General features: G+C 36.9%; 1 protein-coding gene across 3 annotated transcripts; it reads right to left on the bottom strand.

Moving 5' to 3' along the window:
* Positions 1-161: 161 nt before the first annotated feature.
* On the bottom strand, positions 162-18,294 carry LOC140924160 (ras guanyl-releasing protein 3-like). Of its 3 annotated transcripts, none has more exons than XM_073374190.1 (18): positions 18,094-18,294; positions 17,692-17,849; positions 13,413-13,524; positions 12,693-12,764; positions 12,300-12,422; positions 11,824-11,986; positions 11,215-11,388; positions 10,668-10,784; positions 10,139-10,239; positions 8,534-8,711; positions 7,728-7,808; positions 7,348-7,464; positions 6,854-6,969; positions 6,322-6,460; positions 5,677-5,713; positions 5,354-5,431; positions 3,607-3,854; positions 162-2,223 (listed from the first exon to the last, which is right to left on the bottom strand). In XM_073374190.1, the coding sequence occupies exons 1-18, from the start codon at positions 18,111-18,113 to the stop codon at positions 2,053-2,055; spliced, it is 2,205 nt and encodes a 734-aa protein (XP_073230291.1). In that variant the 5' UTR covers positions 18,114-18,294; the 3' UTR covers positions 162-2,052. The 3 variants fall into 3 exon arrangements, with proteins under 3 accessions (XP_073230291.1, XP_073230292.1, XP_073230293.1); XM_073374191.1 differs by having other exon boundaries at positions 13,413-13,521; XM_073374192.1 differs by lacking the exon at positions 3,607-3,854 and having other exon boundaries at positions 2,097-2,223.
* Positions 18,295-18,374: the final 80 nt, after the last annotated feature.

The raw sequence follows: 18,374 nt of genomic DNA, 5'->3' as shown, positions 1-18,374 counted from the left end.
GGGGGGGGGGAGAAGAGAGAAAGGAGACAATGGGAGGTGGAAAGTGATACCCTTCCAACCACCTTTGACCAGTTATATAATGTTATGGGCTTGAATCGACTGGAGCTTAAAAATCATAAGGCCATTATTTCGGGTTTCCAATAAAATTATTTTACGTCCTCAAAATTTAGCTAATAATTTAATTTACGTAGTAGTACTTTTACAAATATTACATTTGAATTATTCGCCACGTCTACCTGACTTTGATATTTATACATCTCTTAAATATTAACATTTTCACCGCTTGAATTCCTCAAAACAAACCGTAAAGGGCAACTGTAACAGGTGATTATTAAGAAGCTGGGTCTTATAACATTCAACCAATTCAAGCGGTATAAAAAAGCCTTTTACAATTGTTTCTATAAAGATTACCCTCAAAAATAGGTCATTTACAAGCTGCCCCAATTTTCACTCTCATGCAAATAAACTCATTTTTACCCTTAGCCTCGTTTTGAAAGTGAGAGTTTTGGTAACTCTTAAAAGGCCTATTCCTGTACGAAATTAATTAAAATGTAGTTCTGCCGGGCATGCAACCTATAACAAAGTGTCACTTCGCGTAAGAAGATAGGTTAAATGGCAAAACAGAGCGGTAATTACACACAACGTTACCAAATGCAATCCCTTTTCCTTTTAAATTAAAAAGTGGATGACTTCGGGAGAAAACTTTGCTTCCGGACAAGCATTTCTTACTGCTATTAATTACTTAAACTTAAGTCTTCACCAAAAAGATGGCAAACTTGTGATAATTGCAACTCTGTCTGGCCTCTTCTCGCTCTAATAAAAGTCAGAATATTGCATGTAAAACGATATAAAGTTGCACATACCATATGCCATATTATAATGTACAAAGTCGCGTACACTAAAAAGTACAGTATGAATAAAAATTCCTTATCTACAAACAACAGAGTTTCCGAGAATATTTTCAATAGGTACTATTTTAGCACCACTCTGTTGGTAAATTAAAAGACTTTTAAAATTCACATAAATTTAAGTATCCATAACAAGTAAAACGTGATCTACCCTCACCGTTGTTCCCGCGCTTTACGGTGAATCACTATATTTGATGTGATTGGTTCACGAGATTATCTGCTTTCCATTGTGATTGGACAGAGTAGAAAAACGCTGTGTTACGTAAGTTATTAGTTATTGGAGAGATTAAGATTTACGCCAAACGGCGGACTTGAATTTGTACCACATGACCAAGTTTTCCCTTTATTTTCCGTGTACTCCTTGTTGCTTCTACACAAAAATAAGTAGTTTTATGCCAGTTTTAACGATAGGAATCGTTCGGGACTGTTTTATCTGCTTATTTTCTGTTCTGAGAAATTCTCAACTTGAGTCTAACGTTAGCCGTTTCGGGTAAACCTGAATCTTAATCTCTCTATTTTTAAGAAAACGCAACGTCAAATGAGGACTCTTAAGTTGAAAGACGGCGGAAAGGTTACGGTACTCAGTTTGCCGTTCTGCCATAGAAGCGTACCGAACGTATTTCCTTGGTTGTGGTTAAACAAAATAATACGTAAACATATGCTTGGTAGTGAGAACTTCACGTGCGCACTGTTAACGCTTGATTTTTCCTGTAGATAAAGCACTCCTAAGCGACCTCTTGATCGGTAAAAAGGTGACAACAGCTGATCACTTTTAAAACGTTGCTTAGTGTAAGTATTTTTAAGTTCCATCCCAAGACGCTTACTTTCGTCCACCTTACCTAACAAGTAGACTGTTTGCAGTCCCCTGTTCCTTATGATCGTCGAAATGTAACAGGTGGCCATTTTCGTCTCGATTTTAAGTGTAACCTGGGGAAGTCAAAGAGTATAAATTCTCCCTAGTGGGGTAGGAAGCGGGTTACGAACCCCAATACCTGTCACCTCGGTAAATTTGAAACCAAGATGGCCGCCCGAGAACATGCGCACGGTTTTGACGATAAGGAACTTTAAACAGCCTACCTACCAAGCGGTGAATATTGGACAACTATCAAACACCGTTGAACTCGAAGGGTTGTGCAGGTATCTGCTATACTTGAGTATCTTTATGCATTTGTAAAGCGTCCATTTGATCCATTATAAAAGTCACAGTGGTCTGTTTTAGAGAGGCCAGCTGCTCTCGTAGCGAGCTTTCATTGCGTTGAGCGACCTGTAACTCGCCTCGAAGACGGGCATTTTCCAACAAGATTTCTTCGTTACACTGCAAAGTCAAAAAAAAATAATAAAGATTTTAGCCTGCACATAATGCTGTCTGATTGGTAACATGGTAAAATCCGTGTTACAAAAAAGGCAACAGAACAAAAAAAATGCTAGCCTGAGAAAACAACCGACATTTGGCGACGCCACCAGTGGTTTTCCCGCGTAATGACTTCTAAAATACGAGCGCAGAAATTCCATACTGATGACGTGTCACTACCCAGGTCTGGGTAGTGCTTCTGATTGGTCGTGCTGCAAGGGAAACTTGCTTCAACCAATCAAAAGCACTGTCCAGACCTGAGAAGTAACACGTATGCAATTTCTGCGCTCGTTTCTCAGACGTCATTTTGTGGGGAAACCAGTTGTAAGGTCGCGAAATGTCGGCTGTTTTTTTTTCAGGCTACAATAATGTAAAGTCTGTGAAAAACCGTGACAACACAATAGGCTTGACAATAAAATGTAATATGGACTTGAAGCAACTACGACGGGAAAGTTGAGGCGACGTTGGTTAAAAAACTAAAAAACACAACACAAAAACAAAACAAAATCAATTTGCGCCCTTCAAAATTAATTTAAAATCGTTCTAGAGTTAGTTAGTTGTTATTGAATGAATGAATGAATGAATGAATGAATGAGTGAATGAATGAAGGAAATGAAATGAATGAATGGAAATGAATGAATGAATGAATGAATGAATGGAAATGAATGAATGAATGAATGAATGAAATGAATGAAATGAATGAAATGAAATGAATGAATGAATGAAATGAATGAATGATTGTTCGAATATGAATGATTGATGAATCATTGTTCGATTGTCACTCTTACTGATCCTTTGATTTGATGATCTCTCTTTTTATCAGTGTTCATTAAGATGTTAATTGTGTGTTATTATGGTTAGTAGAATTAGTAGAATTAGTATTATTAGTACAACGTCACTGCAACCGAAAGTAAGCTGTTGTGTCTCCATGTTGTCCATAATCGGATCAATTTGACCTTGCCGTTTTGCAATGAACGGAAGAAAAATATGCAAAACACTGAAAACGCATGTGAAAACGCACACCGTTGCTTTATTGCTTTCTTTATTTTTCTTTTTTATTGTGTCAAAGCCGCCGTCGCTAATGCTGCCGTCGTGGGTGCCTAACGTCCCTAGCAGATTTATGCTCCCAGCAAAAAACGCAAATGTTATTTTTTGCTTACGAAACACTTAAAGGATCTGAAGAACTGGTTTGAAAGTGTTCGTACGCTACAGATGGAATTGGAATTTGGAAGTGTTGGTTTTTTAAGGAGAGGCGAAGAAGACAAAAACCTCTCGGAGTAACAGCAAAAATAAAAAACAACCAGGCAATGTGGCTAAAGAACAAGAAGATTTGTTTATCTCACTGACCTGTTGGGCCTTAAGAAGTTGTTCGTATTGGTCGATTGGTATACTAACGCAATCGCCGTTGAAGCTCCTCAAGGAATAATCAGAATAGCGCTTGCTGTCGCTCTCTCCATTAATGCTCCTTAGCGAGTCCATTGAGCGACGCTTTTCTCTGCCTATACTCTTTAGCGATCCATCCGAGTGGTGTTTATGCAGCTTCATTCTGCTTCTCAACTTAGATCTCAGTAAAACCGATTTGCGGGGAGATATTTCTGCAGGTGTTGAAAAGAGTTAAAATCAGCAAGGTAAGATATTACTTGTCACGTTGACCCGATTCAAGCGCCATGCTTCGTCACTCCGCTTGCTCCTTCATCTCAGTAGAAAATCTGATTCCTGGGTTCACATCAAGCCGATGAAAAATTCCCGTTCTCTCCAGTCGCTGAGAAATCGGTTCGTCATGAACAAGCTGAGACATTTGAGGCCAAACAAAGCGATAGGATTTGACGCGACTACTGAAGAAGGCAGCCGATGTCATGACTCGTATTTTTAAATTGGTCTCTTTAGTTTTCAACTTTTCCTTTTATTTGAATACTTGAAAAGGTAAGTGGCAAATTTAAGTATGGAAATTGATGTGAGGACAATAATTATTCTAAACCAATCACAGTCTTGCTAACAATGAGTAGGATTCTAAAAAAGGCAGTACATCCGCAGATATTCAGAAACCTTCAAAAGAACAAGAGCTTGCCCCCCCGCCCCCCCGAACATTTTGACTTTCGTCCAAATCTTTTTCTCGGCTACGGAGATCGTTTTACGTGTATCACACACAACTGATTCTAAGCTGTGGAGAATGCAGTGACCGAAGCCTTTTTCGTGCACTTGCGGAAACCGTTTCGCACCGTAGATCAAAACACTATCTCATTACCTTCCGCGACTGGGTTCCTTCGAAAAGGTTGTTTTTTGGGGGCAAATAAATTACCTCTTCAATACAAAATAATAAGCGGCAAAAGTCAGTTGTCTGTCACAGATTTTTTTAAGTTTAGATTCCTTCAAACTGTACTGATGTAATGAATTTAACTGTTTTAGATGTTTAGATTTCTTAAACTTTTTAAATACAATCATTACTTACTTAGGCATTCGTTTTAAAAATACACTGTTCTATTTCAGAAAGTGTCATCAATTTTAATACCAGCGCCTCCCTAGAAACAGTTGCAGTGAGTGGAGGCTCCTGGTTTAATATTTATTTATTTATTTATTTATTTATTATTATTGTTACTATTATGATTATGATTATTACCATTACCATTATCTTAATTATAATTATCACCATCATCATCATCATCATCATCATCATCATCATCATCATTATCATTATTACCATTATTACTTTAGAAGTCGCAGATAAGTGGGAAAAACGCAGATTGATTGTTGATAGAAGCCGTTGTGCCTGCTAAGGTTCCCTTAGGTTTTACAACTTCATCGAAAAACTGAGACATCTACCACCTGGTTTCCAAGGAGGCGACGCACGAACAGGAAACCCTAACGGGACCTCGTGGTTTAAAAGTTTATAGTTTATTTTTTTTTAAATGATCAATTTTTCTTGTAAGACGCGTTCTGTTTTCTTTCTTTATTTAGTTAATATTTAAGTATATGTTGCAGTTCAATTCATCCTTTTTTCAAATTACTTTATAAATGAATTGTAAGTATGTCAATGTGTGGTAATGAGTTTCAAATAAAAGAGGATAAAATTTAAAGTAATAAAACAAATTTTTACCATGTGACTGCGGAGCTGGTTTCTGACAGTTTTTGACTACCTCTGCTTTGCAATGCTTGTGGCAATTAATATGACAATCTAGAAGAGTTAAAAATAAAGCACTAATTAACAATCAGCATTAAATTGACTAGATTAACTGGTCTATATTATTTGAACATACAAACTTCATTGTCTTCCTCTATATCACGCCCATATCATTATGTCTTAAAAGCTACTAGGACCATTCCCATAAATTCGGTTACACATATTGTGTTTAACCTACACTTGTTAAAAAAGAAAACAATGTTTATGCAAACCATAAAGGATTTTGCAAATAACATTACCTTTACATCTGTATCCCTGTTTGATGATTCCCCATAGCTGTAAAAAAAAAGATAATATTGAAATTAAAATGTAAACAAGACAAAGACATGTTGAAATATAATGTACCAACTTTCCCCATTTTTTAAGTGGTGAGAGATCTAGTTTACATTAGTTGTTTTTTCGTGTGTGTGCTAATTTGGTTCTAATCTACCAAACAAGCCCCGTCTCGAAAAAGTCAGTGAGACTCGCACGCTTAAGCTTACAGTCACAGTCAATGAACTCACCATGAATAACTAGCTTGAAGCAAGCTCTCGAATCTCAGAATGGGAAATGGAAAACTACACGAAAGCCAAGCAATGCCTAATAAGTATGGCCTGCAAAATTGCGCGAAGCATTTTTCACTTGACGTGGATCAGCTGCTAAAGTGCGCGCCAGATTTGCTGGGAGACTAGCAAGCCTACGACAGGCAACGTGTTTGGCCAGGGGTCAAATTCAACTTGAACAATGCCACAGAGGAATAAGGAGATACTTCCTACTGCTGCAAATGTGAGTGAAAAATTTGGAGGTTAACGCATTAAGAAATTTAGCTACTGCACGTAAACTGCGCTATGAGTCTTGCCTCGATTATTGGCCGATATGATAAATGAGGTATGAGATTTTCTTACCAAGCCACCACAGTGATCGCAGTAGGTTGGAGTGAAGTACGTAGTTTCTTGAAAGTTATGCGAAAAGCCTTTACTCAGTTCATGGCAGTTTGCTTTCATAAAATAACTTTTCATCTCCTCTTTACTAATTACACCATCACTGTAAAACAAACACAGAAAGTTACAGCAACTATTATACTATGTAAAGACATGGGTTGCGTTCTACAAAACAATTTTAAGCGCAGTGTAGGAGCTGCTCGTAAGGTCTCTTCTAATTGGTCGCAGGAAACAATGCCATGTCAATCTTCCCATTGTTTTAGTATTGTTTGGGTCAGGGAAACTCACCATTGGTGACTTCTCTTTCGAGCAGCTGCTACATGACCCAATTTAATTTTGAAGCAGACACGCAAAGCGTAGTGTATCAAAATACCACCCTTGACCAAAAATGGATAAACATGTATAATTCATTATTAAAGGCATCTCTTCAAAAATTTCCTTGTCTTAAATAAAATGTACGTTTTCGATGCCGAAAAGTTATAAAAATGTTTTTTACCTGTTGACGTCGAGAACGCCAAATGAATCGATGAAGGGGAAATTTGTAGCGATTGTTTCGAATTCCTCCACTGAAATCGAACCATCTTTATTTACATCGTAAATCTTGAAGACAGCCTAACAACAAATAAGAGAGATAATAGGATCAAAGTTAATATAAACACTTAGAGTGATTACTGGTAAACTTGAAAGAGTATTTAGACCTTTCAAAATTTGCACTATTCTAAGGAGTGGAGGGTAGAATGACCCAAGTGGTGTATCGACCTGTAAAGGGGCGACCCTTGAATTTGTGCCGCTCCTAAAAACGCCTTAAGTGCAAGAGAATACTGTCACAATTGGGCGTTGGCCTCAAAATTATCCTGCACTTTTCAACGAAAACGCTTAGGGAATTACTTGATAAATGTTTAAATAGTTCGCTTTCAATCTAATTAACTGCACTGTCAAACAAATTTTGCTTGAGTGAGCAAAGGTAAAATCGCACAATCTAATACTCACATCCACCATTGAAGACACATGTCTGGCTGTGGTGTCGGGATCTGGGGCTGAGTGTAGTAACTCGGCTGCCCAATCAGCGAACATGAGATTTTGCTCACTTGTTTGGCTTCCAGAGCTCTGACGAAAGAACAAAAAACCCAACCGTTTAATTCAACTTTTCACAGTCTGGCCCGAAAAGTTCAAAGAGTAAATAACACTATCCACTGGGTAGGATTCAATGGATAAACAATCAGTTTCGTTAAAACTTATCCGTTGGTTAGTGATTTATCTGGTGAATGGTACTATCCAAAGGTTTAACAACCAGGGGCGGGTAGTTAGAGATTTGAATATTTTGACACTTTAATATCAAATAACATACCATGAATGAATAAAAAACTTACAGAAGAAGAGGGACTTCTTGGTTCCCTGGCAAGAGACAGCTCATACAACTCCTCTTCTGTGAGTCGCGGCTGCAGTGAAACCTAAACACCAAGTTGTAAATAAAATTAAAAGTCAAGCCATAGTCGATGGAGTTACAAATTCAAATAATAGATAAAGGTTACACTCCAGGGCTGTGTTCCAGCACAGCTGGCCTGGTGGCCTCTGGTACCTTACTTTTGTGCTTGGGCGCCTAGGATTAGGGGTTGGCAGAGGGGACTATGGCCCACCCTTTCTCGTCAAATTTTGTAGCATCTTTAAAGGATTCTCGATTAAAATAAATAGTACTCAGGGCTTTGAATAAGGTTTTAAGAAGTTGGCAAAAGCTTTGGAGTATGCAGAGAAGGAAAAATCTTTTGCCACAGGAGCGACTTGCGAGCACCGAAGGCGCAAGTTGCTAGGGGGGTACATCCGGGGGCAAGTCACCCTGGAACAATTATGAGATCTGGGCCTCTAAGAATGTATTTTGAGTTTTTGAACAGAACTCAGACATTACATTTTGGCTTTTTTGGGGAAGGGGAGTGTGATTTCCAAAGAAAAGTAGCCATCGTAGAAATTTGCCGTCTACCAGCTCATAGTAAAAACCCTGAGTACTATATTGCTGGCAAGTGTGCTAGCCCCCTTTCACAATTTCCTGGATCCACTCCTGGAAATCATAGTTTATTTGAAGAAATGCTACAAAAATGTACATTGGGTGCCCTGTATTTCACAGGTTCAGACGACTAGCCCCCTTTAATTTTCTAAGAGTACAACTTCCCTTTCCTCTTACCCTCAACATTTTAATGAGGTCCATGTTTGGTTGAATAGGTGGTTGACTGCTATGACCCGGTAGTAATGGAGACATGATATGTGCCAATCGAATCATTTTCTGTACATTAAGGAGGCCATCGTCAGTCTTATCACGAAGGACTGTGTGAAGGGCGATAAAATCCTTCAGTTGAATACCTGCAAGAAGAAAAAATCACCTGCATGAAACATTTTGAAAAATGATGGTCAATTTATCATGGGTAGATGGTGCCCAAGTGGGTGTAGTTCTGAATAAGACTGTTAGAGACTAAGTGACATTTTCAACAACCCATGCAGTACTAGTAGACATCATCAAAGACAACAACCCTCATGCTTCTGGGTGTCTTACAGGTTGCCCAAATGCCAGTCACTGCCAAAAATAGTCCTATTTAGGACCACACTCACCTGGAGCACTGATGTTCTTAGGTTCAATTTAACAAGTGTGACCTAATACAAACACAACCTTGACATTCATAAGAACAGCTTCTTAGGCCCGGTTCAGACGCCGCTCCACTCATGTGCCGAACCTAACTGATGAATTAAATACGGCAAAAGAGCGGCATCTGAATCAATTTGGTACGGTAGTTTTAGTTTGGTGCGGCAAAAGCGTTAAGTTCGACAGAGTCTGTCGAACTTTTGTCGAACTTAACTTAGGTTCGACACACGGTACACTGTCTGAATCAGATGTCGCGCCAGTGTCGCTCCAAAGTCAAACTTATTCAGTTAGGTTCGGCACATGAAAAGTACGACGTCTGAACCAGGCCTTAGCTAACGTTTAACATCTTGTACTTACAGATGTATTGGTGCCAGGAATTAACTCACCTCTACATTATTTGGTTTTCAAGACATTCAGGATAAGAGGAAGGAAAAGAGAAAATAAAACACACATGATGAGCAATAAAATCAAAACCTACACTTCCATTAAGGTGGTTTATAAAAAATTTCATATTAATGAGAGGAGCCACTTTGTTTACAAAGGTATCTATAACATACACATCAAGACAACCATGACAAGAATCAGCATTGTCAAAAGTAGCCGGCTGCTGGTGAAAATCACTGCCTACTTAGTTAGTATCGGCTGGCTACTCTGCTTGGCATTTCTTTTTGGATGGCATTTTTTAAATAAAATATCCCTGGACTGGCTGCTTACTTTGACAAACCGGCCACCTACTTCAAAACTTTCTGACAACCCTGAGAATGCTCATGTTGAAACTGATTGACTGCTCTTCAAGAGTTTTAGCAACTATTGAACTGTTTTTCACTACATTACACAGGACTCAAAAGTAAGGTGTTCACTGCATAGGCTTCCCCTTGGACCTTGCAGAGACATTACACCATTCTACACCCATTACTGTTAGCCCAAAATAAATATCTTGCTCCCTAATTCCCCAGGCACTTGTAGGCCTTTCTGCAGGCACTGTCATCACAACAGCAACAAAGGAACCAAACAATACAGTTCTCCTGGTGGCTTTCTTGTTTGGTTGTATTGTTTCTTTTGTTATATGTAATCTGTGCCTCAGTACCTACAGAAGGAACCCACCTTTTATTCATGAATGAGGAAAACTTACTAGTGGTGCATTTTACTTACAAGATAGGAATATGGAATCCGTTAGCAGCATCATTTAATGCTTTCCTGTAGAATGCATAATTCCCATTGGAGGATAAAAACTCCATCAACAGCTTCATGAACTGAGAAAAGAACAAAAAGGAAACTAGATAATTTGAAGTTAATTAACTCAGGAAAGATTCTGTTAATTTTTTCAAAGAAAATTTCAACAGTACTCCAGTATTCAGTATACCTGCATTCTGATTGGCTTACATACTTAACATCCATGAGCTCAGAGATAGCAAGAAGAGAAAGGTCATATCACCAGATTTGCAGTAGTATACACCCAAAAACAAACAGACGATTAAACAAGAAACAAAAACCAAGAGGGATTCCCTGCTGATTTTTACTGGACTTGTCAACAAGGGGAAACCTACCCATAGAAATCTCCATTTTCCCTTCTAACAATATTAAATTAAATAATTAGAATCTAGGTGAAGAAGTAACCTAATGGGCATTTGTATCATGAGATTATAAGGGACACATCACAGAGTTAATATTATTGCTGTACCTCTCTACAGTCTTGGCTGAGCAGCTCTTGAGTTTTTTGTAATCTTGATAAAGCTGTACTCCTTAACCCTCCTGCCACGGCCATCAGACCATTAAAATTTTGCAGCTCTTTTAAATGCTAATTATTACGAGAAAATAAATTGGTAAGAGACATGCAAAGCATGTGTAGGGCTAAAATGCACTAAATCATTGGGCTTAACCTTGCTTCATCAAGCCCAAAACAGGCAGGCAATATACATTTCAATCAGAGTGCACAATTTGTTTTATCTTGTAACCACTATAAGGACAATCTTACTTACAGCTCCCCAGTGATCAGGGATTTCTTTCCAACACAGCGTCTAGCAATCACGAAGTCTTTTTCATGGCTTGTCAGTCACATAGTCGGTTTGTTTACGCTTGGAGGGCTTCCCTCGAGTTTCTCTTTGGGAATAAACAAACCAAATATGCGACCGACAAGCCACTCAAACAAGGCCATGCCAGAAAAAAACCTCCTCTGCTCATAGTGTAAATTACAGCATAACTGACCTAGTACCATTTTAATTACTTACTTTAGCTGTTTGTTGGAATTTTTCAAAGCAAGCCGCTCTTTCTTGAGGGGAAACACAATTTAACACCATGCCTTGTACCCAACGTGATACACCGTTAAATAGAGCCACATATCTGTCCAGATAGGTGGTGTCCTTTAACTTGCCAGTAAGAACATATGTCTTCCACTCTGAAAACTGGATATGAAAAATTAATGTTGATAATCAAGGTTCCATATACTTTTAAAGAAATGCGATGGAGGCTCAGGTAAACTCTTGTAAGTTGGTCTGTGTTGTTCTATATGTAATAGTCATCTTCCTTAACTATCTACAGGGCTGACTCTCTCTCAGTAGGACACCAAGTGCATGTGAAAAGCAGTCTATTTTTCAGAGACTTGGCTATTATTTCTTTGTCTGAGAGCTAAAGAAGTGCATCAAGCCATATTGGTATGTGCTGCCCCATCGGCTGGGTTTTTGCGCTGTTTTGGTCTGAAAATGGGTATAAACTTTGCTCATTTTGGTCTGAGCAGTTTTTGGCCCCTGCTCCAAAAAGACTGCCCTGGTGGTAAGGTACCATTTCTGAAAAAAAAAACAACCCAAAAAGAAAATGAACAAGAAATGAGTTATCCTTACTGGTATTCTACGAAGCATTCTGTATTCAAGAAAAGTTAGTTGTTCTGCAATGGTAGTAGCTGATAAATCCTTAAAAGCCATAGAACCCTTTCGTTGTCCTAATGGTTGCTGTTCGCCAACTGTCCCCCCACTGAATGAATGTTGCCGCATCTCCTCAACACCTCTGATAAGGAAGTAAATGCCAAGCACAATGTTATCCCTAACTTAAATCTTCATCTTTAAAGAGCAAAGGTAGCAGGTCATCATTTACAGTACAATTTTCATATATTTAAAAACTTCAGTACAGGGTTAGTTAACTTACTTCAAATCACTGGGTTAAAGATCAATGAGCGAGAAAATGAAAATGAACCAACAAACCAGTGAGAGAATGAATGAACAGATGTGCTAATGAATAAATGACTGAACAAATGAAAGAAGAAATAAAAGAAGGAAGGAACAAATGAATGAATAAGTGGGATAAATGCTGGTTCCCTTACATATTAGAAGGATCAATGGCTTGTCTTTCCACCTCAAATTCTACGCTCTTGTGAAATTCTTTCAGCAGTGACGTCAATTTTTCATTCTTCTTGAAGTCATTTCCATATCTTGTCATCCAAAACCTGTGCACATAAAAATGACATGCGTTTCATTGGATGATCTTGCAACAATACTTCATTTGGTGATTTCAACTGAAGCTGAAATAAAATCAAATACACTTAAAAAATAATGATAGATTAATATTATTTCTTTAATTCTTTATCCACAAAAAATATTAACAAGTTTTTAATTAGTTTCTAGAATAACATGCTTCTCTAAAACTCATTTGCACAGTTAATAATTTAAGCCAAGATTAATTTTAGACTATAATAATATTAAAATATTTTACATACCCAACAGCATAACAAAGACTTGTCCTAAACTTTCTTTGTTGTTTGTTACTTGAATTGGAGAAATCAGAGTATCTGATAATTGACTTGAGTCAAGAAATAAATAACATTTGCCTGATGATTGCTTCATAAGAGGCATGAAACTCTGCGTAGCAATAAATGATCAAGATTTAATCCAGATCTATCAGTCTACTTCTATTTGTGATGTTAATTATATTAATTTTATGAAATGTTTTTTAAAATTTGGTTTCAAATAGTACACTGTTTCAAAATCTTTCAGTGAAGTTGGTCAATTTTGACACCAGAGGGAAGTAATCTAAACAAAATAATAATTTAACACATTTATTTCTTGATAAAAGCTAGGCTATGGTTTATAACCTCATTTTTTCTTAGAAAACTAACCTTGCACAAAAATCAAATTATAGAATGCTAAATGCTAATAAAGTGGACTTGCATAAAAGATGATGTTCCAGTTGTACATTAATTTTGTTTATAATGTGTAAAAAAAGGCTCTATCCAATGTTCTAACAACAACTGTCAATTCTTAAGAGAAAAAGCAATCTGAGGAATGTAATTATCTTATAATAATCACAGGTAAAAACTGGAATATATAACAACCTTATCATTATAACAAAACATTTAACATGTACAAACATAAGAACAATATTTTTATCACGGTAAAAAAAAGACCACCCAACTGTGCTTTCATACTGTCAAGGATACCGTTGCATAAACTTCTTGAGAAGCTCTTCGGAGGAAAGGAACCATTTGTATGTCATAAATACACAATTTGAAAGAAACGCCTCTGACATTGTAGGCTGAGGATTTCCACCTGCTAAAAGACAGAATCAAATCAGTCTTAATGTTAACATGATGTACAGGAGACCCTCCAAGGAGGAGGGGGGAAGGGGGTATGTATGTCCCTAGTCTGAATATCAAATAAGGTCATTTCTAAGGGTGCTTTCCATTTCTCAGAACTGGCTGGCCAGACTCTTCCCGACGTAATGAGAATTTCACTGTTAATCAAAACTATTCAACCAGATTAGTCAAATCCTAAAGAATGTGTAGGAAGGGTATGGTTTTTCGGCAAAAACCCTTGCAAAAAGCCAATTTCATTGTCAAAATGACTGGTCTGGCCGGCCAGTTCTGACAAATGGAAAGCGCCGTAAGTTTGAGGAGTAGGCCATGTCCATGTGAGTGTTTAACCCATGCTGCATGTCACTTGTCGCAATTTTACCCTAAGAAGGGCCTGGTACAAGGCAAACAATTAGAAAAAATAAGTTGCAGATCTTCATATCAGACAGTTTTTTTATTAAAGAGATAAAGAGATCTTGATCTAATACCTACACCTGTAGATGCAATAAACTATGGCAAAAATATTCTTAGAGAGTATAATTAAAAACATGTACCCCATACGAATGATTTCAACTGTCATCATAAAAATAGAAATTCCAGGTTCAGTTAAATATTGGATCTTCATTCTAAAGTTTAAGCTGTATTTTTATTTAAATTGCCCGACTCGCAGAAGTGGGTGGAAAAGCTATAATGATTACAGTGTATTATGGCAATAGACATGAATTGTCGGTTTAGCTGTATAAAACAGTCTTTAAAAAAAAACAAACACTTTTAAGACTTTCCTTATTAAGAAATTCCTTTAATTCTTCAAACCAAAACAATTGACGGAATTTCCCCATACACAAGATGTAAACATACATGCAGGATGCAGGATGTAATCTTAACTCTTACTATTAAAAAGAAAAAGCTGAAGTGTAAGCAGTTCTAAAAGTGTGAAGTTATTCATTGTGATTTTCTAGTAGAGTACAGTCATGTAGCTTGCATAGGCTTTTACTTACAGAGTAAAACATACAGCTGAATACAGTGAATGGGAATGATCACAGAAGTGCTCGGCTTGGATCCGCATGCACAACCACAAATCTTCAGATTTTTTTGACAAATCGCTAGTACTTAAATCAAGCCACCCCCAAAAAAACTTAACAAATTTTCCTACCAAAAGAATCCTGGGATCCAAAATTTCAAACCGAAAAAATACCTGCGATCATGCTCATCACTCGAAATCCAAAGTACCCCTGCCTGGGCATGCAGTGTAGCTAGATCCCTCTTCCTTCCTAGTTGTACACGCATTAAATGTAAAACCAACTTTTTCGTCAAAAAATTAATTCTGCTTTTCAATTCAAATTTTTACTGAAAAAATGCTTACACACAGATGTTTGCTGGAGGGTATAAATTCTTTTGGCTTGCAAGTACCAAAACCCACTCACATTTTGCCAGCACGTTAATTATGAACCCTGACTGACATGTACTAACAAAAGAAGATAATATCCGATCCACATGTTCATGCATGTATACACTTGTAAACTAAACATACTCTATATGATCAACAACATACAAGGTAATATTCATGGGAAGTTGGGTGCAATGACGCTTTTAAAAAATTTTAAGAATATTGATTTTTTAAGACATTCTAATAATTCTTTAAAGTGAAATCTACAGGAGCCGGAACTCCCAACTGCACACGTACTGAGGAAACATAATCTTTGATTTTACATCTTCTGGAACTTAACTAATCCCTGAAGATACAAAATAAGGTCACCAAGCAGGGTTCCTTTGACATGAGATCAGATTCAAATTACACCTCACCGAGGCAGACAGTTAGCAAAGTTCGACAGGAAAACAAGACAAGATAATCCCAAAGAGGTCAAGTTACTCTATTGAAGAAGAGTTACTAGAATGATCCACGTCACATTAAAAAATTTGACTTTTAATCTCCCTTTAGTGTTTGAACGTGAAGTAAACTTGAATCATTTCTTTTGTACACCTCCTAGATATGTGCACTTTTCTTTTACTAACAGTTGTTTGGTCTCAAAGACAGCAAATCAAGTCATGTGATCTCTTACATCTCCGTAATACAGACACACACTAGATTGCTTCCGCTTCCATGTCCACATTAAATTAAAAAGGATTTGTTATTCTCCAAAGACTTAGTGCAACAGCAATGAAATTTAAAGGCCACCAAGCAGTACACGGTGGCCAAGCCTATTATATTATAGTTTTACACCTGTAGAAGCTTACTTGTCAGAAGTGCCTTTTCCTTCACAATTGTTCCTTTGTTTGCACGACTTATGTACTGGACAATAACATAAGTATGATTAAAAGTTACCCTTTATTTGTCTTTGCAATTCTTACTGCCTTACAGTCAGGTAAAATTATACATGTATCTGTCCTCTGGTTGAACCAATATCCAACCTTATTACGGACAATAGGAGACAGGGAATTTTGCTTTAACCTTTGAATGGATTTTTCCTATATGTAAGACATACACATGTACACTGAATTCAAATACATCCAAACTATGGTAAAAAAACCCATATTCTTATTTTTCTTGTTTGTCTGTAGCTTTTTTTTCTTTTTTTGCTATCATTAATGATCATTGGCTGGACTTTAACAAATAACAGTATTATTATTATTATTATTATTATTTCTTTACAACATTATTATTTTTGGCACAATGACTTATTTCAGTTTCACATATAGAAAACACATGAGTAGGAAAACATGGTATTTCATGGTTTTCCATGCATTATCACAAACTGTCTTGAGTTCCCTCTGCAATTATCAAAGCCCTTTTCGTACTTATATAACTACTTCCTGTGGTAGTAATTGAAGGGTTTCCTGAAAAAGGGAGTAATTTGCTTATCAATAATACACAAATAATAATTATGCCCTTTTTTCAGGAAACCCTTCATTATTGTTGTGGCAAAATAGAAAAATAATTATTTTTTTAAATATTTTGGATCTCATGAGAGCCTAACTTTTCTTGGCTCAGATACTACAGCAAGTTATTTGTTCATAGCACCTACAGCGCATTTTGGCTAATTTTCATGTACTATTTTTTCTTTTTTTTCAGCTATGCACAGCCCACAGCAATGGAGCAGTTCATCGAGCAACTACATGTTTACGTACTGTTATTATTAAGTAGCCTATATGTTGAAATGTAGAATCTGTTCTCAGGTTAATTCAGAATTAACTTTGTCTCCTAGCTTAATAATTATTAATAGAAAACAACGGAAATTCCAAAACAAACTAGGTTAAATACTGGTTATACCAGAGAATGGATTGAACCTACAAGATCAATTAAAGAAAATAAATTGTATTCTTTATAAATGCCACATTCACAAACAATAAGGTCTAACAGAAACCTTACATGTAATTCAACATTTTTTACCAGACCAAATTAATATCAAATTTTTGGCGAAATGTAAAGTGATTCACAACTACGCTTCAGTTAATGACTTTCTAGAAATTCTAAAATGAGTATTTTTTCCTACAAATTTGCATAATATGTCAAATGAATCTATAAATAATTTATTAACCTTACATTAGGAAATATTATTGTCGATCCAGACATACAGACAACGCTGATGATTGTAAAAAAGGAAGATACATGTAGAAACCTCTGCCTCTCGGTTAAAACTTCCTTGAATCACGTGAATTATTTGTGAACAATGCTCAATGAATATTGCTAAAGTACAAGACTCAATATAATTCTCCTCTTATTTTCATATCCACTGTTCGACGACACCTATATGCAAATTATTGCCGGGTGGTTATAAACATATGGATGATGTCCTTATTATTTTTTTTGTTACACGCTTGAAAATAAAATAAAAGCTACTCGATATCGCGACAAAGCAATCAACAGAGATGTATTTTTGTTAGTTACGCCTCGGATGTGTATAATAAACTTATACACACGCCCATGTTTTAAGGGTCGATCTTCAGCGTTTTCGATTATTGTACCCAATGTTTTACAAACAAAGGCTTCCTTTTCAAATAAGTCATCTTTTTGAACATAACAGAACAATCACTACACCCATTGTACATGAATGCATGGATCATAAAAACAAACAGAAAAATTTCCCCACTAACAACACGCAAGGTTCTTGTATAAACATAAAAAATATTAGTATAAATAATGGCTTACCGAATTCCTCGACGCAGTAGTCCACCAGTTTGTCTAAGGAGGCCGCGCGCTGATATCTCTGTTCTTCATCACTTGTGATAAAATCATCATCAATTCGGGGCTGTTTGTCACTGTGCACATCATTCGTCATGTCTATAGTCTCGGTTGACTCTTCTTGGCTAGCAAAATAAAATTTCACCACCATTATAACAGACTGCAGCGTCACTTTAACGTTCGAATTTAATATAGATCTTAGATTTCAATTCACACGATGCGAAAACGATAAAGGAATAACTTTCGGCGATAAACTTTTGAACAAGCCGCTCTTTTCCAAAATGCTCTACCAGAAATAAAAATTCTCCGCTGTCGTTGGTTTATATTGAAGAGGGGAAGTCATAATTCCTGGATAATTCGATCGCTTACCTTCTCGCATCGTTGGTCATCTTTAAATATAATACAGTTCGAAATTCGCACTAGCGACAGGCGTCACCATAAATGGTGACCAAAATTTGTCAGCAATCGTTTCATACATAATGTAACCTAAGATTTATCGCGTCATAGCGTAATGTGTATCTTTTTACGGAAATATTCAAAACTTAAGATCGTCCTCGCTTCCCCGACTTGTCATCGCGTGGCTCTAAAACTACGTAATCATATCCGGTCACGTTACTCATCGTGACATTTTCTTCGCCAATTTTCGGAGA

The sequence above is a fragment of the Porites lutea genome, chromosome 14 (assembly GCF_958299795.1).
Source record: "Porites lutea chromosome 14, jaPorLute2.1, whole genome shotgun sequence".
Classification (NCBI taxonomy): Eukaryota; Metazoa; Cnidaria; class Anthozoa; order Scleractinia; family Poritidae; genus Porites; species Porites lutea.
Note: the sequence above shows the minus strand (reverse complement) of the source record. Positions and strands in the feature narration are given on the sequence as shown.